The sequence below is a fragment of the Gorilla gorilla genome, chromosome 1, assembly GCF_029281585.2.
Source record: "Gorilla gorilla gorilla isolate KB3781 chromosome 1, NHGRI_mGorGor1-v2.1_pri, whole genome shotgun sequence".
NCBI lineage: Eukaryota > Metazoa > Chordata > Mammalia > Primates > Hominidae > Gorilla > Gorilla gorilla.
Genome location: NC_073224.2, coordinates 225,583,315 through 225,608,309, shown reverse-complemented (window position 1 = coordinate 225,608,309; position 24,995 = coordinate 225,583,315). Strand labels below are relative to the sequence as shown.

Genomic DNA, 24,995 nt, shown 5'->3' with positions numbered 1-24,995 from the left:
AAATTAGCCGAGCGTGGTGTCGCGTGCCTGTAATCCCAGCTACTCGGAAGGCTGAGGCAGGAGAATTGCTTGAACCCAGGAAGAGGAAGTTGCGGTGAGCCGAGATCATGCCATTGCACTCCAGCCTGGTCAACAAGAGCAAAACTCTATCTCAAATAAATAAATAAATAAAGTATATTAATAGCGCAGCCATGTGTAACGACGAATGTGTGGCTGACGTTAGTGGATATGGAGGGGCTCAGGGTAAGAGGCCTATAGCTGTGAGTTGGACAAGTTGTGTGCTGGGTGAGGATTAGGAGAAAAGGCACTAACATTTAATGGACACCTACTCTGCTCTGGGTTTTAAGCAGGTTTTATGCTGCTTTATTTATGTCTGCTATCCGACTTACTCCTCCCAACCACCCTGTGAAGCCCCTTCTTGCAGTCACCTTTGACCTCTGCATTCCAGATTCTTGGTCGATCATTCAGTGTCATCAATGTTATCAACCAATGTCATCAATCATCAATGTCATCGCTTACTCAGCCTATTAGAAAGTTTTAACAGGGCCTCCTTCAAACGCTTGCTCTCCACGGCTTTCGGGACACCACTTCTCTCACTGCTCCTTCTCGGTCTTTTTTGCTTGTGTCTCCTTATGACCTTGACCTCTAAATATTGGGAGACTCAGTCCCTGGGCCTTTCCCTTCTCCTTCAACATGGATTTGTTAGATTTCATCCACTCTTGGGCCTCTGGATAACATCTACATGCTGACACCTTCCAAATTCATATTTCCAGCTCAAACCCCTCCCCTGAACTCCAAGCTTGTGTATCCAACTGTCCACCTGATATTGCCATTTGGATGTCTAACACGCATCTCAAAATCAGCATACACTCTATACCCAAACCTGCTCCTCCTACCGCCTTCCCCATTCGGGAAATGAATGTTTCATTCTTCCACTTGCTTAAATACAAGTATTCAGGTCATCCTTTTCTCCTCTTTCTCTCACATGTGTTGCATTTAGCCTGTCAGCAAAACCTGTGGCTCCACCTTCAGTACTGATCTAGAATCCATTCACCTTTCCATACTCTACCTCTCGACTCCATCACCACCTTTTAAACCACCGTGGTACCCTGCTAGATATGGCAACAGCTGCCTAAATGGTTTCCTGCCTTCACTTTTGTCTCTGGACAGCCTTTGCCACACAGCATGCCAAAGCATAAATCATCTCGTGTCGTTCCTCTACTCAACACTGGTCAGTGTCCCCCATCTCACTCAGAATAAGAGCCAAAGTCCCTACAAGACCTCACAGTCCCCAAGGGGACCTGATCGGGTCCTACTTCTCTCTGGCCTCATCTGCTGCCCACACCTCCCTTCATTCCACTCCATGCCTGCCCCACTGTTTCTCAGACAAGTCAGGGCCTCTCATATCTCTGAGCCTTTGCCCTCCCTAGAAATCTCCCTGGCTTGTTCCTGTGTGTGATTCAGGTCTCTACTCAATGTCACCTTACTGGATAAGTCAGGTTCCCCAACCATCTCATATAAAATAGAAGCCAAATGTCATCCCCAGTTCTCCTTCTCCCCCTTCGTCCTTTAGTTCCTGTTCCCCTCTCTTTCTCCTTCCCACACATTATATACTTACATTCATATGTAGGCATGTCTACCTCTTACCACCCAGACTAGAATGTAAGCTCCAAAAGGGCAGGGACTTTGCCTATTTTTTTTTCACTGCTGTATTTACAACCCCTAGAATAGCATCTGTCGTGTATTAGGTGTTCAGTACCTATCTGTTAGTACAGATCACAACATCCCTATTTTACAAGCAAAAAAAACCCTAAAGTTTAGAGAGGTCAGTAACTTTCCCAGAATTCCACGGAATCTGTTGACTTTCTAGATCAAATGACAGGAACCCCAGCCAGGTCTGCCTGACTCCAAGTCCTGTGTTCTCACCACCTCCTCCAGAAAATGCTAAGGATTTGCCATCTTAAAGTGGGCATCAAGAAGAGCTTCTTGGTGTGGAGCAAAATCAATTTTGGGCAGGTCACTTCCCAATTTTAGCTTGTCTCTTCCTCTACACAATGAGAGGGCTGAACTGGGAGACTTTTAGAGACCAACTCTTCAGCTTGAAAACCTGGGAATTTTTCATTCCATCTCACACAAACCCTGATGGCACTTTGGGTCAGTTGATCCATGTTGCAAAGGTGGTTCTCAGACAACAGGATGAGACTGTCCTTTACAAACACTTGTTCCCAAATCTGGGACATGTGGATGGGCACTGGAGGAATGGAACCTTCAGGTGAGGCTCATCCCCTTCAGCAATTCTGCTCAGCAGGAAGGGGTGGGAAGCACCGCTAACCTAGACTTGGAAAAGAGATTTGAGACTCTTGTATTGTGAACTAGTCTCCAAGGTTGTTTTAATCTTAAGAATTTTCTTGATGAGAGAAATAAAACATAATTTTCATTTTTAATGGATCTTTATTATGTGAAGTTAAAGGAATCAATGAATGAATATCTTCACTCAAAAACACGCTCTTAAAGGGGCACAGAATCAAGCTCTTCCTGGCATGAATGTTGATTTGTCTGTCTCAGCCACTAGACCATGAGCACTGTTAGGGCAGAGACTGGGCCTCCTCCATCCCTGCAGCCCCATCACATAATATACTGCCCAGGAGAAAGCAGAGAGGTGAACATTTACAAGCATTTGTTCCATGCCTGGTGAGCTTGTCAATCCTTTACCCTTATCAACTCACTTAATCTTCACAACAAACCTATGCGACAGAAACTACCCTATTATTGTCATTCCACAGATGAGAAAACTGAGGCACAGAGAAGGCAAGTTCCTTACCCAACATCAGAGACCTGGTGGAGGTCAACCAGGGATTTGGCCCCAAACATTCCAGTTCCAGAGGCAAGTCTGCAGCCTAAGCTAGTACACTATCCTGCCTCTTGTAGGTATATGCTTAGCAGAGGGTGGTGGACAAATGAGTGAATAAGTACAAGAGTGATCACAAAGATTACAACTAGCACACATGAATGCTCTTTGTGTGCCAGCCACCAGAACACCTGCAATCCAGTTTCCCGCATGCAGACATGGGAATGCTCTAGGAGATGCATGTGTAGGAGTGAGGAAGTCAGGATTAGGTGGACAGAGAAGCTGGCAGGTAGTGTGCTTTGTCATGATGCCTTGAGGGAGCTCCAGAGCTGGCCTTTCAGAGGGGTCCCAAATGGAGGCAAAGGAGCTGGAATTTTCTATCCAAGTCACTGGCCCAAGGCTGGTTCCTGGGTGGGAGCATAAGCTTGGGTGAGGCAGGCCCCTGCTCCTGTAGCAGAGGGTGATAGCTCGTTAGGGGGCAGCTATGGGACTTTAGTGGCTGATATTCCTGGTCTTGGCAGGTGACCCTGAAGAGGATGGCTAGAGGAAAGCTACAGTATCCACTCTGCAGGCTAGGGCTTGGCGTGATGATCGCATTTATTCCTCATCACCATCTTGAAACAAGCTAGATATTTGTATTCCCCCCTCCCTCACCTTTATAACAGACAAAACTGGAACTCTGGGAAGTTGTGCAGCTCACCTAAAGCTGCCATCTAGGAAGTCGAGGCTGGATGGAAGCCCAGTGTGTCTGATTAAGAGTCCGAATGAGTGGCCTAGATCATCATCTCCAAGTCCCCGCCCAGGCTGCAGGCCAGAGCTCATTATCTTGTTGTTGGGGCAGGGATGTGGTGGGTGTGGACATGCGTTGCCTGGTCTGCCCAGGGTTCCTTCTCCTTCTGCTAAATCACTCCCCCAGCCCTGGGGAAGTGCTCCTCCCCACTCCATGCACCTCTGGTGGGACCACCAACCCAGTTCCCTGGGGTCGTGGGGCTGGGCGTATACACAAGACCTGGTCGATCAAAGGAGCATGTGCCCTAGTCTTGGTGACTGACCGAGGGATAGGCCCAGTTGTCCAACAACCGGAGAGAGAAGCTGTCTTTTCCTTTGAGGCAGCTAAGGTAGAATGAGGTAAGCCCGGAGTTGCCTATGGCTGCGTTGTTCAAGCCTTCTCTGGGTGGAGAAAGGCCAGTGGCACAGGAGAGGATGAGAAACAAGGCCACTCCACAGAGAGGAGCACGAAGGCATTGCTGGAGCTCCTGGAGTTCCTGAAGTCAGCTCTGCCTCTAGACTTCCCAGTTGTGAGAGCCATAAATTCCCCTTGGTATCTAAACCAGTGCACGCCAAGTTTCTTTCACTTGCAAGCAATGTGACGGGCTGAAGTGTACCTGTTCAAAATTCATAGATTAAAATCCTACCCCCAGTACCTCAGTGTGCAATTGCATTTGGAGACAGTCTTTTTTTTTTTTTTTTTTGAGACAAAGTTTTCGCTCTTGTTGCCCAGGCTGGAGTGCAATGGCGGCACAATCTTGGCTCACTGCAACCTCTGCCTCCCAGGTTCAAGCAATTCTCCTGCCTCAACCTCCCGAGTAGCTGGGATTACAGGCGTGCACCACCACGCCTCGCTAATTTTGTATTTTAAGTAGAGATGCGGTTTCTCCACATTGGTCAGGCTGGTCTCAAACTCCCGACCTCTGGTGATCCTCCTGCCTCGGCCTCCCAAAGTGCTGGGATTACAGGCATGAGCCACTGGGACTGGCCTGAAGATAGGGTCTTTAAAGAGGTGATGAAGAGAAAATTAGGTCATGTGGGTGGGTCCTAATCCAACACGACTGGTGTCCTTACAAGAAGAGGAGATGAGGACACAGACATGCACAAAGGAATGTGCATGGGAGGATACAGGGAGAAAGTGGCTGTCTACAAGCCAAGGAGAGAGGCCTCAGAAGAAACTAACCCTGCCAACCCCTTGACCTTGGACTTCCAGCCTCTAGAACTCTGAGGAAATACATTTCTGTTGGTTAAGCCCCCTAGTCGGTGGTTCTTGGTTATGGTTGCCTAGCAAAGTACTACAGGCAGGATGGCACCCTTGAGGGACGGTGCTAATTTCAATCATGTGTTAGTCAGCTTTTGCTGTGCAACAAGCAGCCTCAGAATCTCAATGGCTTGCAACCATATTCATTTTTCTCATTTGTGGATCTGCACAATGGCAGGACGTGGCTAGGGTTTGGCTGGGGTTTACCTCAGGCCAGGTTCAGGTTTGCTCCATATGTCTGCATTTCAGAGCTAAACATTAAGGCAGTTACTTGGGGCACGCTCTTCCCACGCAGGATCCCAGAGCAGAGGAGGCCAAGCCAAAGAGTGCGAACACATTCAAGGCCCCTGCTTGCTGCAAGCCCACTAGCAATCCAGGGGCCAAAGCAAGTCACATGCCCAAGCCTAACATCAGGGGGTCAGGGAAAGGTACTCCACCTACTTCAAGTAACGAGGCCAAAGGCAAGATGGAAGGGTAATACTATGAGTGGGAAGGAGTGAGGAATGACAAACAAAAATCCAGTCTACCACCAATAGTCAAGGGGAATGAGGAGAGGGTGCCGAAAGATTCCTGAGGCGGCAGAACGTCCCAGCCCACCGCACCGATGTCAGCTAAAGTGTCACATCGCCCACATCCCCGAGGGAAGATGGGCTTCTGCTGATTGTCTGTTAGAATTACAGCAGAGTCAGCTGAACCCCAACACCTTACCAGAACTGCACACGCCCTCTCGAGGCAGCAGCTCCGTGTGCAAAGAAACCAGATCCTTCCTGGGAGATCAAAATCAATTTTAAACAGACACAGCTGTTCTCTAGTGGGGGTGTTGGAAGGGAGAGGGGGAGATGCTGTAGGAAATGTTTCATTTCTTTTTGTTTTAAGTTGTTGGGATAACCAAAGAAGACTTGTAAAGTTTGATTATTAATTTCTGGAAGACTCGGTTGCCAAGTTTGCTATCAGTTTCAAGGAAAGGAAGTATAAGATCAAAGGAATGCTTCCTAGTGGAGGTTTTCACCTCATATTAAGCTTAGAAGCTTTTCAAAACAGAGTGATCAGAAGTAGAGCTGGTTTGTTTTTGTGATGTGCCGCACAGATGGATCAATCAAACGCCACAGTTTAATACGGTTCAACAAATGTTTACTGAACACCCACCATGGTCCTAGGCTCACTTAAACAAACAGAAACAAATCATAGTAATAGTAAGAATTGCTACTCCATGTGTAGGTCATCTGGGCAAGTTAAATTGTCTCTCTGGGTCTCAGTGTCTTCATCTGTAAAACAAGCCTGTTTGACTAAGCATGAACTTTTTTCTTTCTGGTTTTTTTTTTTTTTTTTTTTTTTTGAGATAGAGTCTTATTCTGTTGCTCAGGTGCTGGAGTGCAGTGGCACAATCATAGCTCACTGAAGCCTCAAACTCCTGGGCTCAAGTGACCCTCCGGCTTTGGCCTCCCAGAGCACATGCCTAGGACTGCAGGCATGTGCTACCACACCCAGATATGTTTTTTTTTACTTTTTGTTCAGATAGGGTCTCGCTTTGTTGCCCAGGCTGATCTCAAACTCTCGGGCTCAAGTGATCCTCGCATCTTGGCCTCTCAAAGTGCTGGGATTGTAGGCATCAATCAAATGCCAGTTTAATATGGTTCAACATTTAAGTTCAAGGCAAGCATGAACTTTGAGGTTCCTTCCAGATATAGAATTCTAAAATCCACAAATTGGGTGATGTTTTTTCCTCACTTGCTGACAATTAAAATTAGAGGTGTGCGTAAAGGAAATGAAATCCACACTGCTGAAGCTATGAGAACCATAGAATGCTCAAGATTTTTCCCAATGGTAAAGCTAAGAATCCCTGAAGCAGAAGATTAATAATTACATGTATATTCATTCTTCCCTGTATTAGTTCTTGCAGTCTCTACAAAGAAATACCTGAGCCTTGGTAATTGACAAAAGGGGCCAGGCGCGGTGGCTCATGCCTGTAATCCCAGCACTTTGGAAGGCCAAGGAGGGTGGATCACCTGATATCAGGAGTTCGAGACCTGCCTGACCAACATGGTGAAACCCCATCTCTACTAAAAATACAAAAATCATCCGGGTGTGGTGGCATGCACCTGTAATCCCAGCTACTCAAGAGGCTGAGGCAGGAAAATTGCTTTAACCCAGGAGGCAGAGGTTGCAGTGAGCCGAGATTGTGCCACTGCACTCCAGCCTGGGTGACAGAGCGAGACTCCATCTCAAAAAAAAAAGAAAAAAAAAAAAGAGGTTTACCTGGCTTACACTTTTGCAGGCTGTACAGGAAGTGTGGTGCTAGCTTCTGGTGAGGCCTCAGGAAGCTTACAGTCATGGTGGAAGGCAAAGTGGGAGCAGGCATGTCATATGGCCAGAGCAGGAGTGAGAGTGGGGGGCAGGTGAGGAAGAGAGAAAGGGAAGAGGTGCCATACTCCCTGAAACAACCAGATCTCGTGTGAACTAACTGAGTGAGAACTCACTCATCACCAAGGGTTTGGTGCTAAGTCGGTCATAAGACATCGGCCTCCATGATCCAATCACCTCCCACCAGGCCCCACCTTCAACACTGAGGATTTCATTTCGACATGAGATTTGGAGTGGACAAACAACCACACTATATCATTCCCCTTCTACGCACCTCCCCAGAAAAAAAAGATTACTGTTCCAACATCATCCTCAGTTCAGGTGTGTATATGAATCCCATCTTCATTACATTGTTCAACTCAGTAGCACCCATGTTGCGTTTGAGTGGAAGGAGGCCATACAGAAAAGTAGTAAGAGGGGGGCCACCGGCATCCCTGTGGCCTGTGGCTGAGTCTCAGCCCTGCCACGCTTGAGCTGTAAGACCTTGGGGGGAGTAAATTAACCTTCCTGAGTCTCAGTTCTCCTCTCTGTAAAACGGGGATGATCATGGTAGCTTCTTCCTCATAGGGTTGTCATTAAGTACTTAGCACCGGGTGTGGTGTAAGAATCATTGCCACTTCTCATTTTCATAGCACCCCTTCCCAAAGCACTTTCAAGCAAATCTGGATTTTGAATCTACCAGCTCATTTAGCCTCTTCTTGGATAGCTGAGACAAATTCAAGAAAGAAAAGAGGTATATGGTTGCTGAAATTTAATGTAAAATAGCTTCATTCAGTGTTCTTCATGTAAAAGCATACATAGATTTGTGAAGGTACATGTTACTTTGAATTAAAACGCTAGCAACAAAATTATCTTGAAAACAGAACCTAGATACCCTCTGATTGAGGAAGGTGGAAATCCCACTGGTCAGTGATATGTATGATCATTTCCTGCTTAGCTTCCGAAGGGAACTTACGCACCTGAGTGCCAGAGCTCCATTCTCTGAGTCTGTGCCCCCCAGCAGGGCTCCATTTGCCTGAGAGAAGGGGGCAAATATTTTTCTAATTTGCACAAAGGTGTCCGTGAGCTAGCCAGTCTGTCTTTTGAGAGACATTGAAGTGCACACTTTGGTCTGATGCCTCCTAATGAATGACAGGACAAGAACCTGGATCTGTCTTTCTTTTCTTCCCCAAAGCTGCCTAGAAGGTATCAAGCTCCCAGTGTTATAACCTGGCTTTCTGCAGGACTCCCTCGGGGTTCCTCACTGGCATGGGAAGAATGAAGCTCAGTTTCTTTTCTTCTACACAGTTTCATCTCTTGAATACATGACAATTGTTTCAGAGCCTGGACAGGTACGTTCTTGCACTTGCGGTCCCAGTGTTTTGAGGACCTAGGCGTGGAGCCAGTAACTGAAGGAGAGTTTGGGGCCACGGGCACGGATGCAGAACACTAGAGCAGGCAAGGGAAGGGCAAACATGAGCCCCTCCCCTTGGTACTTGTTTTTTACCTCCCAACCTGCCCTCTTCTAAGCCAAATCTACTTGTTTCTTTCTCAAAAGGAAAGACATCGGCAGCTGGCTGTTCCTGGGTGAAGCTGTCAGAGTACCTACCATCTTGCTACCAAGATGGCTGAGGATATGATCAAAAGCAAAATAGCTGACACTGCCATGAGCAACACAGCTCCCTCTTGAACTGCAGAGACACCTAATATTGTGGCCTTGGAGTTCCAAATATGATATCGTAAATTGTTTTACACCTCCTCAGCATAAAACAAGGCAGGTAAAAAAAAAAGGAGGGGCAGTCAATTAAGATAAACATGACAGCTTTGCACCTGGCTGGCTATAGACACAGCATCCTAACAAGTAGGCCATTGAACAAAATATCTCCCTTCCAATTACGCATACAACTGGACAGTGAGTACTGAATATTAGGGCAGATGGCTGCAGGAACAGCCCTTCATGGCACACTGACTTATACAGTGTACACCATTTGGCAAATACAGATTTTTCCCGGGGTACTTTGGTGCTGGAATAATTTAGTATTGGCTCAAGGGACAAGATCTACGGCCGCTTCCTACTACCACTGCTTCCAATTCCTGAAGAAAGATGGTGCACCTTGCCAGATCTGAGACCCCTTTGCAATAAATCATCAAGGGATATTAGAGTCTTCATTCCTCTGGTCTTGTGGTACCTAATATAAAGTTTCCTCTGTGGCCTTGAATGGGGGCTCACGCTGTTCTTTGTGACATATTTGGGGGAGAAAGTACTTTTCCTAAGAGAAGAGGACTTATTCGGTGAGTAAAGCATCCTGGGAGTAGAAAGAAATGAACTCAAGGAAGCAGAAGTCCATAAGAATCTGGGAAAAGAGTGGGGGCCTGAGTAGAAATGAGTGGAAAACTCTCCTCCTGAAGATACATTTTAGTTAAATAAATAAATGTGAAAGAGCAAAGTAGGGCGATAAAGGCGTCCTGAGATGCCTGAGTTTCATCTTGTGAAACTCAGCTCCTCACCAAATCGAATGCACCTCTGTTTAAAAATAGCCCCCTACCCTCCAAGAAAGCATCAAAAACAACTTTTATAGACTAGAGATCACAGGAATAATAACACTACCAGTGAGCAAAAAAATAAATTACCCATTTAGGGTAGGTCTGTTAAGTATTTCAAATCACTGGGGTACCATTTTATGAGCCAAAAGAACTCATTTACCAAATGGGTCCCCAGGGCCTGGAATAACAAATGCACCAGCCACAGAGGAGTAGCTCCCTCCTCTGCTTCTGCTTCAGATCTGAACCTTTTGCAGAGAGTGAAGGGGACTGGGTTGGAAGGGACACAGAAGGTCTCTCACTGCCTCAGCGAGTGCAGGGATGACTTCACGTATTAGAGGGGGAAATGAGAAAGAAACAAAAGGTGGAAACCTTAGAATTGGGCACACCTAGGTGTGACTCTGGTTATTCTACCTCTTAGCTAGGTGAATGTGAGCAAATCCCCTGAGCCTGAGTGTTTTCCTCATGGTGACCTCAGTGTTGGGAAGATTCAGCCTGAGTTAGTAGAAATAAATGGTTGAGCAAACTGGCAGACCACAGTGGATGCCCGAAGAATGAGAGCTACCGTCACAGCTATTACAGCCACGGTCTTCATCACCATCACCATCATCTCCATCACTGATAACATCTATTAATTTCTTTCTAGGCACCAGGCACTCTTCCAGATGGTTTCCAATGCATCATCTCTCTTAATTCCTCAACAAGTCTATGAAATCAGCAGCAATATTATTCCCATTTTCCCAATGAGGAAGTTGAGACAGTAAGCAACTCATCGAGTGTCTCAGAACTAGTACGTGGCAGGGCTGGACTTAAACCCATGCCTAACTAAGTCTAGAGCCTATGCATTGGAGCTACCCCTCCCCCGACACCAAAGGCGGGATGAGATCATTGATGACGTCAGCTAACATCCTCCTGCTAGTAGGCTGTAGAGAGGGTGCCTTCGCTAAAATGGGAAATTAGAGCAGATTTAAGAGAGTGTAGGAGTGGCTAGAACACTTGACCCTATCCTCTTTAGCTTTCTTGGGGGGACCTCTCAGAAATTGTTCTGGGTTGCTGGAAAATCAAATAGTGCCCCCCCCATGGACACAGCCACTGCATGAGAGGGCAAGAGGTCAGTCAGGCAAGATGCCCAGGGGTTGAACCAGGTCTTTGGAGTGTAGTGATATTTCTCTGAGGGTGGAAATATTTGTCTCTGGGTTATATATTTTGCTTGGCTGTGGTTGTTGTTCACTGTCACTTACAGAGGCTGTGACAGAGTCGAGAACCCAGACCAGCACACATATTCTCTTGTAAGCCTCCAAACAGGGAAAGAAGAAACACACACACACACACACACACACACACATACCAAGAAAGATTCAAGGAGGGAAAAAAATGCACTTGCACTTCTACCAAGGAATTAGAGACTTTAAGTATATATGCTTATGTGTTTAAGTCTGTGGTTAGAATGTCTATTAATATTTATCAATTTCATACCTAGGAGCTTCTGAATTAGAAGTGATTATTAAAGGACTGTTTGCAAATGAAAAATCTGCAGAAGGAACTGAGTTGGTTAAATATATACACAGAAGGGATGCGCCTGACAGACTTTCCCAGCTTTAGATGAGAGATTGCTTGGGAAGACAGGAGGAGCTTGTCATTCTTTACACTAATAACTCTGCTGTGTGTCCACACTGATATATACTAGGGGGTGTGTGTGCATGCACGCGCCCATGTGTGCGTGTGTTTCATCAACACTGAACGCATAGATTTCCATCTTATAGCTGCTGGCTGTCTCTTTAAGCCCCACACTCCTCTCCCCTGTTTTTTCCTCCTGGTATCTTTTCTTCTCCATCTTTTCATTTCATAGCTGTGGTTATGAGGGTGATGAATAGGAGAGGGATAGCTGTTGGGGTTCCACGGCCTGCACACTTCTCTACGGCTCTGTTCCCTGCTCCTGGTCCTCTCACTCACAGCCCTGAGCCCTGGCCACTCCTGTCTGGAGATCTGTTGCCCTTTTCCCCAGAGCACATGTTAAAACCCACTCAGCCAAAGTAAACCATGTAAATGTACAAGAAATTCATCTCCTAGATTGGCCAGGATTCACATGTGACAATTTGAATAAACAGAGACTCCGTCTGTGGAGAGGGAGGGTAACTCCCCAAGGACTGTCTCTTGGAGGGGGATGAGGAGGGCACACAGGACAGATATGATCCAGAAAACAGAGAGCAGGAAGCCCTCACAGCCACTCCTGAGGCTCAAAAGGCTCCTGGCATATACATATTTCACACGTGCTCAGTGCTTTCTGGGCATCTGGGTGTCTGGACCGGTGAGTCTCCAACTTCATGACGCATCAGATTCTCCTGGGCAGCTTGTTGTAAATGCAGATACTGAGACACCGGGCACCACACCAGGGATTCTGGTTGGTCAGGGGTGGGGCCTGGGCTTCTGCATTTTCACAAGCAGCTTCTGAGGATTCCATGTCATGTGGTCTTCATCTTCGCTTTGGGAAACACTGAAGTCCAGAGGCTTGTGGCTAGAGCCTAGGAAGGGACACCGTTTGCAGGAAGTGGCCTTCAACATTGGCTGCAGGGAGCAGGACCCCATTCGTGGCTCGCTCTCTGGCTCCTGCAAGCAGCCACTTGCAGACCCAAAGAAGCATGAGAGTTTCTCAGGGCACTGACTCCAGGGTCAAGAAGTTCATCACTCACTGGCTTCCCTTTCAGCCTTCCCCCTTTCCACCTTGTCCCACGTACGCATTTCCGGAATCCAGGATTTATCACTCAGCCTTACCAGGTGGAATGCATGAGTGCCGCCTCTGGTCTCTGAGCTAGACAGAAACGATGCTTCTGATAGGATAGGAGAGAAAACTGGGCTTTATGTGGGAGTATCTGAGTCCTGGCCCCCAGCTTATCCACTCAACAAGTATGTGCTGAGCACTGGAGGGATAAGAGGTGGAAGAAAGTGCAGGCAGTTTTGTGATGCTTGGACAGATCTCTTAACTTCAGTGTCTTCATCTGCCATGTGCAGATACCAGTACCCTCTCTACCCAATGGAGTTGTCGCAGGAATAAAATAAGAGAGCTGTGAAAGTGCTTTGCAAACTTAAGATGTGACTAGAATTCCTGGAGAAGACTGAATTAATATGAGAAGGGTTTTAATGAGAGTAGCGAGAATATTTGTGGATATGAATTTGTAGGGTACAAGGAAGATGAATTTGTTCAATCAACCACAAACTCTTTGGAGAAGCAACTATCACACCAGACAGGGGGAGCAGAAAGCAGAATGGGATATAAACCCTGCCTTCCTAAGGCTCACGGTCTGGCTCATTTGGTACATGCGGGGGAGGGACGGAGTAGTTTTAGCCAGGGCATTTTACTGCATGCAATAGAAATAATCAAATTAGCTCAAGAAAAGGGCATTTATTCTTGGGAATTCCATGGAATCCAAGACAAAGAAGAATAAGCAGGATTGTTTAGGAAACCCCAGGAGTTTAAAGACCTTCACCCCAGGGAGCCAAACTCTTGGGGACTTATCTCTCAAATCCTTCAGTCTGTATTTCAAATTCACAAATAAATAAACAGAACAATAACCAATGGCCATATATGCTATGAAATAAGTAAAGGTTGAATGTTAAATCTGAGGGATGAAAAGGAATCAGATGCAGAGAGCCAGGGGGAGAATGTTCCAGGGAGAGGCAAGGGAAAAGACAAAGACCTTGAGGTCAGAAACAATTAAGTGGCAAGAGAGTGGTGAGCAAGGGATGTGGTGCAAGAAGTCAGTGGCCAGCTTATGCAAGGCTGTGGGTGTAATTTAGGAAGTGCCACGTGACACACATCAGTGGAAAGATGGGCCATTTTCTAAAGACCCTGGTTAAATTCTTCCCAGCCCCTTCACTGACAAAGCTGCGTGGTTCATTCCTAAATCTGGGGTCTCTGTTTCTCTGTCTGTAAATAAGGAGGGCACTAGAGTAGACAATCCCCATTGCCTTCTAGGACCAAATAGCGTCATTCAATCATAGAGTAGGGCAACCATATATACTGGGTTTCCTGGGACAATTCCTATGTATGCCACTTGTTTTAGCTTAATTCAATTACTCATTGCGCCCTCTTTTGCTCTCAGCAGCATCCCAGTCTTGACGTTATATTATGAGGTCACTCTATTTCTGGGAAAAGGGAGGTGCATACGGCTGTGCTGTCAGCAATGGGTTAGGCCCTTAGCCTTGATTCTTGATAGGAATTTCCTTCCTCTGAGCTACAGGGAAGCTGGTTTTGCAGACTTTTCAAAATACCCAGGCAAGCTTTGATGGGCAACAAACACACACGGCACAGTTGGCTTATTCTGCTCAGAAAGATCAGACAATGTAGGTAGAGGCTGGTGACCGCATATGAGCCGAGGCCTGGACCTTGGATGGGGTTGGGCTGGTTGAGAGTGATAGCAGCAGTGACAGTGGAAAAATGATAGCAAGTCCCTACGAAGTGGACCCATTTTCTGTCTTGGTTCTTAACATCAGCCTACTGGGGTGTGAGATTGGGACTATTTGGGGAACATGCAAAAGGGGGAACCCTGAAACAGAACCCACAGTACTGCCAAAGTCTCATAGCTGTGAATCCCATGGAGAGACAGCTGTGGATGACAGACTTCTCTGGAATCCCTCTCCCAACAGTTTGCAGGTGTGTCCCAGGACACGGGCGATAAACGCCTATCAGCCCCCATAGACAGGCAAATGGGCTTGCAGGAGGGGGTTAGGCCAGTGGGAGGGGACACAGATTCCGCTGACCAACTGGACCAACCAAGGCACTTAGAACTGCTTGGTGTAACTTTGGGAGGCCAAGGCAGGTGGATCACAAAGTCATGAGTTCAAGAGCAGTCTGGCCAAGATGGTGAAACCCCGTCTCTACTAAAAATACAAAAATTAGCCAGGCATGGTGGCGGGCACTTGTAACCCCAGCTACTCGGGAGGCTGAGGCAGAGAATTGTTTGAACCCGGGAGGCAGAGGTTGCAGTGAGCCAAGATCACACCACTATGCTCCAGCCTGGGAGACAGACCAAGACTCCATCTCAAAAAAAAAAAAAAGAACTGCTTAGTATATCTGCAAACCAGGATTCAGTTCTTTGTAGTCTTTCAGTTACCTTATGGGGGGCAGCATCAAAACTACAGAGCTGTGTGTGTGTCTTCAAAAGGGGGATGCCGTGGTGCAGCCATTGTGGAAAACATATTAGCTGTTCCTTGAAAAGTTAAACATAGCAACTGTTTTGTTCCTTGAGATCACCTCCGGAGGAGCGGTGGCAAAGGATGGGGATAAGAAACGTAGACCTGGCCGGGCGCTGTGGCTCACGCCTGCAGTCCCAGCACTTTGGGAGGCCGAGGCAGGCGGATTGCTTGAGGTCAGGAGTTCGAGACCAACCTGGCCAACCTGGTGAAACCCTGTCTCTACTAAAAATACAAAAAAATTAGAGGGGTGTGGAGGCCCGCACCTGTAATCGCAACTACTCAGGAGGCTGAGGCAGAGAATCCCTTGAACCCAGGAGGCGGAGGTTGCAGTGAGCTGAGATGGTGCCACTGCATTCCAGCCTGATAGACAGAGCAAGACTGCGTCTCAAAAAAAAAAAAAAAAAAAAAAAAAGAAAGAAAAAAGAAAGGTAGACCTTTTTGGTTTAAATCAAGTATACCCGCAGAGGCTAATTGATGGCAGACTTTCTATCTAAGATCTAGTCCTTTGGTGTGTGGGTGAACATAAGGACACACAACTGGAAAAAGCCCCTTTTTTTCATGTTAGGAAAAAAAAACTCTCAAAAAATAAAATTCTTAAAATCCTAGGAGGCACCCCAGGAGTTTCTAAAGCAAGCTTCTTGAAACCTCAAAAAGAGAGGGATGAGAAGGGGCTCAAGGAATGAGTCTTTTCTTTTCTCCTTGTTAGATTTGTTTGTTTTTATTTGATTTGAAGATTCCGGTGTGTGGGAATAATCTCACTGAAGAGCAAAATAAGTAACACTGGGTCACTTTGTTTACTACACAAACACACTCACACGCATTCATTTACAGAACACTTACTACGGGCTAGGGCGGCAAGGATGCAAAGATGAATAACATAAAAAGCCGGATAACCCTTCTTCCCCCACCCACAAGTTCCCAGTGAAGTGGGAGAGAGACATGTAAACAGATAAATTACTGTTTCTTCTGCTGAGTGCTATACCAGAGGTGTGAGTGCACGCACACGTGCACACACACACACACACACACGGCCCTCTAAATAGAGCTACTCTTAACTGTTTGCTCAGAAGCCCTAGTTCCAAAACATTCCCATCTCCTCTATTTGTGTATTTGCATATATGACTTTTTGATTGAGGTAAAATTTACATAACATGAAATTAAGCCCTTTAAAGTGAACAATTCAATGGCACTTAGTACATTCACTGTGTTCTGCCACCGCCACCTCTGTCTAGTTCTAAAACATTTTCATCAGTCAGCACAAAGTAACACCCGGCACCTATTAAGCAGTTACTTCTCATTCTTCCCTCCCCACAGCCCCTGACAAACACCAATCTGCTTCCTGTTTCTATGGATTTATTTATTCTGGATATTTCATATAAATTGAATCGTATAATATGTGACCTTCTGTGTCGGGCTTCTTTCAACTAGCATAATGTTTTGGAGCTTCATCCACGTAGTAGTAGCATGTATCAGTACTCTTCATGGCTGAATAATATTCCATTGCATACTGCAATTTGTTCATCCAATCATCTGTTGATGGACATTTGGGTTATTTCTGCCTTCTGGCTACTAATGAACAATGCTGCTATGAACATTCATGTACAAATTTTTGTTTGGATATTTGTTTTGGACATATTCTTTTGGACATATACCTAGGAGTGGATTTGCTGGGTCGTATGGTAATCCTATGTTTAACTGTTCAAGGAACTGCTAATATGTTTTCCACAATGGCTGCACCACGGCATCCCCCTTTTTCAAGACCCACGCAGCTCTGTAGTTTTGATGCTCTCCCCATAACGTAACTGAAAGACTGCAAAGAACTGAATCCTGGTTTGCAGATACACTAAGCAGTTCTAAGTGCCTTGGTTGGTCCAGTTGGTAAGAACTTGTGTTAATGAGGTTAAGGTCAGGGTTCGATCCCCGAAGTGACCCATTAGCTGAGCAGAGCAGACAGAGTGAAGAATTGTGTCTTCCTGCCACATGCTCCACCATCAAATCCTGCCCTCTTGCAAAAGCTTGTTAGTGGTCACAGGGGAATGGAGCAAGACTGTTTTTATGGTTCCACATAAAAAGGGGGAGCAATCTATCATCCAAGGCCTCCTGAAGGCGCAGCAGGAGGAACTTGCAATCAGATGATTACTTTCTTCCGGTCCCGGTGTCACCTGGTTTCTGCGGGCCCCTTAAGTAAATTGCTTAACCCTATGCAGAGCCTCAGTTTCCTTATCCCTAAAATGGGAATAATAATCCTCACTCACAAGAGATAAGAATGCATATAAAAGCACTCCGCACGCAGTTTTTGCTTGGTTCTTATGGGCTTCCTGTAAGAACCTGAAGGGTGGGCAGCCTCATTTTTCCTTGCAGCAACCCACTGGCTTCTGCAATCTGCTCTTTGCTGCTCTCCGGAGGTTGACTGAGCTGGAATGATGGCGCCCAGTTGACCAGAGGGTTGCTGGCTGTTTTAAATTGTCCTATTTGCATGGAATGAAGTTTGCTATGGTAACAAGGTCTGGTGGCTGGAATCCAGGGCCCCAGTGAAAAATGCAAAGCCTGTGGTCTGGGAGAGAAAGAGGAGCTGGAAAGGGCATATCAGCGTCAGGTTACCTCAGTTCTTCTGTGAAGAGGGGATGGGTAAACTGAGGCAGCAGGGCTCAACTCTTCTGCTCCCAGTAGAAGAAAGGGAAGAAGCCCCATCGACGCCTTCCTTCTTATCTCTCTACCTCATCTCTGTCCCCGCCAATATTCAGCCCGGCTAAGAAGCTTAGGAGCTGGCTAAGGCTGCTCCTCCACCTGGGTGCATACACAGGGCTAGGGCTGTGGAGAGGCGGGAGCACCAACGGCCCACGCCGAGGAAGATAGGCGCTCCCTCCTGGGGTGGACAGCGCAGGTCTGGCCGGCGGGTGGGGGGTGGAGAGTGAGAGGCACGCGGGGCACCAGCTCAGCTCCCCTCTGGGGATTTCGTACTCGCAGTTTAAGGAACCGGTGGAGCACGAACTCCACTCCTGAGCTGGCGCAAGCGTCCCCCCCTTCCATGGAGATCCATCCCGGCTCCCCTCTGAGGCCCCCTTTCCAAGCACCCTCTCTTCCGAGCACCCAGCGCCTCCCCAACCTTAGCACTGCTCGGGGCACCAGTTCTCCAGGGCGGGGGCTGCCCCACCGCTCCAGAGAGGGGACAGAGGGCCGGCCTCGGTCCAGGCGACCCCTGCCCCTCGCCAGGGGCGCCACCTTGGCCCCCTCCCGGCTGCCGCCCGCCGCCTCCGCCTCCCCGGGGGGTGTGTCTCCGAAGTAGGGGGGCGCGGGAGGCCAAGGGTGCCCTCAGCCGCCGACCGAGACCCCCTCCCGAGCGGGCGGCGAATGGTAGGCTCCATTTAAAGAGTGCCTGGCTGCGCGCGGTGTCCTTCTTGGAGCAGCTCTCGGCGCCCGCCCGCCGGGGTCTCGGCGATCGCTGCTCCTCCTCCTCCTTCTCCTCCTCTTTTTTCTCCTCCGCCTCCTCCCCCCGCCGCCTCGCCACCGCCGCGGCTCGGGCTGGAGGCGCCGCTGTCATTCCTGCGCCGGAGGAACCGGCGCTGCCGGTGCCTGGGGGTCGGGGCGCGGGCGAGCCGGGCCGCGGGGGACACAACAGGTAGAGCCGGGGGTGCCCGGCCGCGCGCCCCCCGCGCATCATGCAGCTCTTTGTCACCTCTCTCGCCCCCAGGCCAAAATCCTGAGCATGATGGAAGACAATAAGCAGCTCGCGCTCCGCATCGATGGGGCGGTCCAGTCGGCCAGCCAGGAGGTGACCAACCTGCGAGCCGAACTCACGGCCACCAACCGGAGACTGGCGGAACTGAGCGGCGGCGGCGGCCCCGGCCCGGGCCCGGGAGCCGCGGCCAGCGCCTCGGCGGCGGGGGACTCGGCGGCGACGAACATGGAGATCCCCCAGCTCGGAGCGCAAGGTAGGATCGCCCCGGCGCCCAGGGCGGAGGAAGGCGAGCAGAGCACGCCCGGCCTCGGAGGTGGCCGGGGACCTGGGGTCCCCCATGCCCGGGGTGAAATCGCTTTGCATTCTGGCTTGTAACCCTTTCCGCCCGGCGGTGGCCACCGCTGCTCTCCGGCTGGGAGTTGCAGGCTGCTGTCATTCACGAAAACCCGAGCGCAGTGTGCACGGGGTCACACGGTCACACCGGCCCCGGCCCGCCTGAGCGAGGCGCAGCCGGCGGGTCCCTTCCGGCATCAGAAAGTGCCCTTTCCGTGGCACCAGCCCCCTAGCTCCGTGGCAAACTTTTCATGCCGGGGCCTTTTCCCCACCCCCCGCAGGGGTGAATGGCACAGTTCCCCCCACTTCCTTAGGCTCCTTCCCAGAGAGAGCTCCGGGCTCTGCCGCCGTGGTTGGGATAGAGGATTGCACTGCTGTGCACTTTTCTCCGCGGATGCCAAATCCCTTGGCTCAGTTGCATCTGGACTTTATTTTCTTCTCGTTTGAGGTCTCTCAGGCATTGGAATCTATAGATGCAACAGTAGATGCTCAGCTCAGCAGGGAGTTTAAATTTCCGCAAATATAAACACCGAGAGCACTTTCCAGGGGGATACTGTAGACCTCAAAGGTTGAGCGGTAGAGAAATGAAGGCTTAGGGTGGTGGGCTGCAGGGAGCCCGTTTGAAGGGACTCTGCGGTTTAGAGAAGAGGAAGAAAAAGACAGTTGGTTTGTGTTCACATTGACAGAGATTAAGCTCTGAAACCCCCTGCAAGACATAAAGGCGGATGGAGCATTCCCTAAAATGTGCTGTTTGGTTTCTGTGACTTAGAAAGTAAAAGGGTAAGCAGGTTTTGGGGGATTTTTTTTTTCTTTTTGCCTAATTGCCCTTTAAGAAACAGTTTCACTGGTTATTAATATCATTTGAATTGCAAATTAAACTGCTGAAATCCAGAACAGGACAGAAAAAAATCTCCAGTCCATGAGGGCCACTTGTCTAAATATGTCACTTGAAGTGCAAGGTACCAATTGCTCAGTGGCTCAAAATGATTTTCTGGTTCTGTTGTCATTTCAAGAGCTTCTCTTGAGGGTTGAGAGAGTCTGTTTTCCTGAGAATCTGGTTCTCTCCATCAGTCTCTGTTTCCACCTTATCTTCCTGGGAAGGTGTGCTTTCTTTGATGTGCGATGTGAAGCCTGCCCACGTGCAGTTTTATGTCGAATTCCAAGTCAGATCTTAACTTGGTACTCCCGGAGCCTGTTGGAAGTCTTAGGAATTGGGGGGGAGTACTTTGGTAAGGAAGTAGCCATGACGTAATGGTGAGAAGGTGTTGTGGTCCTAGTGCTTGCTGCAAGCTTGACATGTGGTTATTCTTGTCATCCTTGCAATGTCATTGTGTGCAAAAGAACATTCTCCACTGGAACCTGTGCAAAAAAAAAAAAAAAAAAAAAGACAGACTGCAAGGTAATGCTTCACTTTTTATAGGCAGAGGCTCTGCTAACATTAAAGAAATAGCTAAGAACTGGCATTTTGCTAAGAATCAAAAGCTGTATAGTAAAGGACACTGAACAATGCTCGTTTATTTCCCACCGTCTGCCCCTTTCTCCGCGAAGGAAAAGTTAAGTGGCTTTTTATCTGAGTCCTGGGTCTGGTTGTAGACTGGGCAGGCTAAGGCAGTCAACGCAGTAATGATGTCCACATGCTCAACTTGGAAACTGACATACTCGCGGATGGTTAAATTGTTGTAGTGGAGCAACAGGGGGCTGATTCCTTGTTCTTTTTTCCTACACAAATGCACAGGGCTGTGGAAATGAAAATGGCTTTTGGATCTTTTGGATATCCTTAAAAACACATAAAACCAGCAGCTCCCATATGCTCTCAGGACTGTGCCTGCCCATGTCAGTGGCTGTCTGTGGGTGGTAGGATGAAGGGTGGTCTTGATTTCTCCTCTTTGTACATTGGTATGTCTCAAAATCTTTACTAGGGGCACTTTGTGATTTTTATAATCAGAAAATAAAATGTTCAAAGGTTTAAACTCTACTTGATTGCTGGCCGCATAACCGTCTAAACTGATATGCATCTCAACAGATGTGATGGTTGAAAAGAAAACAAGCCCCCTTATAAGTTCAGTGGGGTATCATTTACTTGTCTGTAGCAACAGTACTTGATACATTATTTAGCCTCTGTAAATTTTGGGGATTTTTTTTTTTTTTGATGGGGGCGGGAGTTGTTTTTGTTTGTTTTTGTTTTTTCATAGCCTGTGGCAGCATCCTGCTAGCACAGAAACCCTCTGCAGAGGTGGTCTGGTAGTTTCTTTTGCCATTGCTTTCATTATCCTAAAAAGAAGCCTAGAGTTCTCACACAAGTTAATTTTAAAGTGCAATTGATTGGGTTCCACTTGATTCTTCGTATTACACCTCCAGGGAGGCTCCCAGAGGCTCAGCTCCTCAGGGTTTCTGACTGTTCTTCCAAATTAGTCTTGTGTTTTCATTTTGTCTGTGTTGGTGCAGTTCAATGGGCCCAGACCCTACGAGAGTTTAAGTGCTATTGAGTTATCAGTTTTCAAATCAAGGTTTTGAATAAAACGAGTATCTTTGCATTTCAAAATGCAACCGTGTAAGTCATCTTTTAACGAAAGGGCATTATGCACATATTAAATGCATGCTAATGTAACTTTAATAATATTAGTACAAATGGTTTTGGGAAAGAGTCACCTTTTGCTTCCTCTGCCAAGAGACTGTTAGATTCATTTTCAAATGTTTTTGTTTTTGTTTTTTTAATTCTTTTTTTAAATGAATGAAGCAAACTCATCAATCCATCATTGGCTGTTTTGTTCCAGGGATGACAACGGGCAGTAGGTAGGTTGGTATCCCCTTTTGATGAAGAAAATTTGGGTTTTCCTAGCGGGTTAATGCAGTGTGTCATTTAAAGAAAATATTAACTTGGTTGGTACCCCCTGTGAGCTGGCATGGTTGCTATGTAACAGAATCTAGAAAGTGAACTGCTGAAAATCTGGCACTTCGGAGGATATTCTTTCGGAATCTGTGTTGAAAGAACTCCTGGCAGCCAGCCCATCTTGTCTCTCCCTCCTGCAACTGAGTTGGATAATCCTTAATGAGAATGCTGGCATACAGTGCAGAGGGCGTCCGTGCAGGGTGACACATTTCAGAGCTCCAGAGGCTGCCTTTTGGGTCGGTGGGGTCACGGCAGCCTTTGACAGGTGGACAGAAGGAGGCTTGGAAAGAACAGAGCCAAGCATTTGTTCCAATTCGTCTTGTTGTTGGTAGCCAGAGAAGGGATTTGTTTAAAGTAACATTTCTAAGCTGTTTTCCTCAGCATAACATCTCTGGGAAAATGTGTTTAAAATGCTTGCTGTTCTTTGAGGGGAAAATGTAGCAGTTTGTTTCTCTGAAAATGTTTTATCAGCTGATGAATGACTAATATTAGATTCAGTTGGTTGCTTTGCTGTGCATAGAACAAAACAATTAAGTGCTATGGTACCCAATTCAAATAGGTGTTAACTGTATATAACAAAATACTTAATGCCCAGTAGGATGTATGCCTACTGTCATTAGTTTTCTTTGTTAAAGAAATAATCGTATTTGTATTCCTATGCAAGTGGACGAGCTGATAGCATCTTCCTTTGGTGTGGAGGACTTCCTGCCTACTGCATTTGTTAGAATGGGATGGAGGAAAGGGTTGGTTTCCTGTACCTTTGTACATTTCCATAAATACGTGCAAGTTGTATTTTTCTCTCCAGGCATTAAAATAGGCTGTTACTTAAGGCCTGACAGCTCTTATCTACCATTACTACAACACTGGAAACTCTTTCGTGAAGTATAAATTACCTTTGGAGTGAATTGAATGTGTGAGTAGTCTGTGGAGACGCTAGACACTGTCGCTTTGCAAAGTAAGTTCTGTCTTTTGGCATCCCCTTCTCAATTCATTCTGCCTCTGCTCTTGTTTTCCTAAGTAGACTTTTATCTTTTTTGAGAAAGAGAATTTTCAAATGGCAGAGAGGATGGAACAAAATGTTGGGGAATCTCGGGCCTTCTGTTAGCTTGCCACTAAGTTACAGAGCTCTGCAAGTAGCCTGTGCCATGGTTTTCCAGCCAGATCAAGGGGCTAAAATAGAATGTGTCTTTTCCTAACCTGGTAGGGTGTCATGGGATGGGGATTCAGACTTCTCCCTGAAAATTGTCATGCGTGGTCATAAAGAGATTACTTACAGATCAGTACAGCGTGGTTGAAATTACTTATTGATTGGGGATTATTTACTATCTTTCCTTTGTCTTTGGAAAATGCCTTCAAAGGACCTCTTAAGTCAAGTGTCTGATTCTGGTTAATTTCATGCTTCCAGCGTGCACTTCATGATTTTTAGTGGTTTTCCAACACCTCTTTGATGCACCCCAGAAGGCTGAGCTGACCTGACTCATCTAACAGGAGCCTGGTCACATATCTTCCCAGGGTAAGGCATGATAGGCCCTCTCTCCATCCCTTTACCCTCTTACTCCTCAAGAAGACTATTGGCACTTTTTAGGAATCCTATAGGGTTATAATGTGTGACTTCCTGGCTGCCAGTGTGTTTGTAGCAGATGGGCTTGGCAGGTGGCAAGAGCTCATTGGAATTTTGCCTGCTCACCGTGCATATCATATGGGGCCCAGAAGGTCAAGCTTGGGATTTGGCCACATTCACTGCATGTTTTCTTTATGTATTATAAATCTATATATTCATTCCTGGGCTATGTAGATAAGGACAGTGAAATCAACATGAACTCCTCTGTTCTTTCCATACCTTAATGGTTTGCCTGAACATTGGTCCCTGGCTTCTTACCCCCTGCCATATATCAGGGGGTTCTGCCTGCTGAGCCCAGAGAATGGGTTTTTAAGCGACGTTGCATGTGGAAATAGGTCTCAGTGTTTGGGCTGCATATTAGGGTGAGTAGCACATAATATGGCAGGAGTGTCACCACCAGCAGTCATTGCACTGCCTTGGTGCCTTAAATTGCAGGCATAGTGGGTTCAGAAAGAATCATTTAGGAAAAGACATCTTTCCCGAAGCCAACAGGGTAGCCATCCACAGGGGCAGATCATACCTGACGATTCATAGCAGCTAGGAGTTCTGCTGACCCCTGTCACCACTCTCCAGTTCCCCTGCCACCACCCTCCAAATCCCCTGCCAGGCCCATCTCAGTTGTGGAGAAGCTGGAAGAAGATCAGGGAAAGGAACACCTTCTTCCGCCCCGTGTGGTTGCACGACACCAGAGCATTCTTGCTTGTTTGATGCAACGATGATCTAAGTGGTGGAGGCGAGGTTGTGCTCTGTGGGCACTCCTGCTACCCCCTTGGAGTCCTAGGCTGCTGGAAACATGAAAGAGGCTGAACATAGTTTTAATGAGTTTGGCAAGAACAACTGTTTAAGCAGGTGGCTGCTGTGTGGTACAAGATCATTGGGGCTAAATTTATGCTGCTGGCTTTGTTGGCTGGGTCATGTCAGACCCTTGGGTCAGGCTTCTGAAAGGTCCCTGCCCCTTTACTTTCTGATGAATTGAGACCTCAGCACAGGAGCTCAGATGGAGCTTGGAACAGGCAGTCCTGCAAGCAAAGAGCCCCAGGGCCTCTGCCCACTTCTCCAGTCAGGCTGGAGAGGGGAGAGAAGTTGGGGAGAGGAGGTGTCCTGCCCAGCTCCCTTCTCCTCTGTCCTCTTCCACCACAGCAAGCGCTATGTTACCTTTGTGGGGATGTAAAGGCCTTCCATTCCCAATATTACCTCTGCTGTACAGATTGTGTGAAGTAATGAGTCATTAAGAACAGAGCACCCTTTTAAAGAAGCTGATATTCTCCACTCATCTTTGCATACCTCACTATTATTATTCTCAGAACTTACCTTTTGGGCACGCCACAAGACGCTGGGGATTCTGGGACCATCTTGAAGCCTGTAGTTTCTTTCTCTTTGGTCAAGGTGAATGGTTTAATGTAGCAGTAAATGAGAACTGGTTTCATTGCTTTGGTCAAACTTTTTAATAAATAATAATATGCACTTACAATATATCAACTACCCTGGCAAGCGCTTAACATGCATTATTGAATCCTGAGG

General features: G+C 47.3%; 1 protein-coding gene across 1 annotated transcript in view; it reads left to right on the top strand.

Annotated features, from left to right (window-relative positions):
* Positions 1-24,995, top strand: part of KAZN (kazrin, periplakin interacting protein) — a 1,230,220-nt gene that overhangs the window by 693,165 nt on the left and 512,060 nt on the right. The window contains exon 3 of the mRNA XM_055385098.2: positions 18,643-18,883. Coding sequence (XP_055241073.1) covers positions 18,643-18,883 — 241 coding nt within the window. The remainder of the gene's footprint in view (positions 1-18,642; positions 18,884-24,995) is intronic.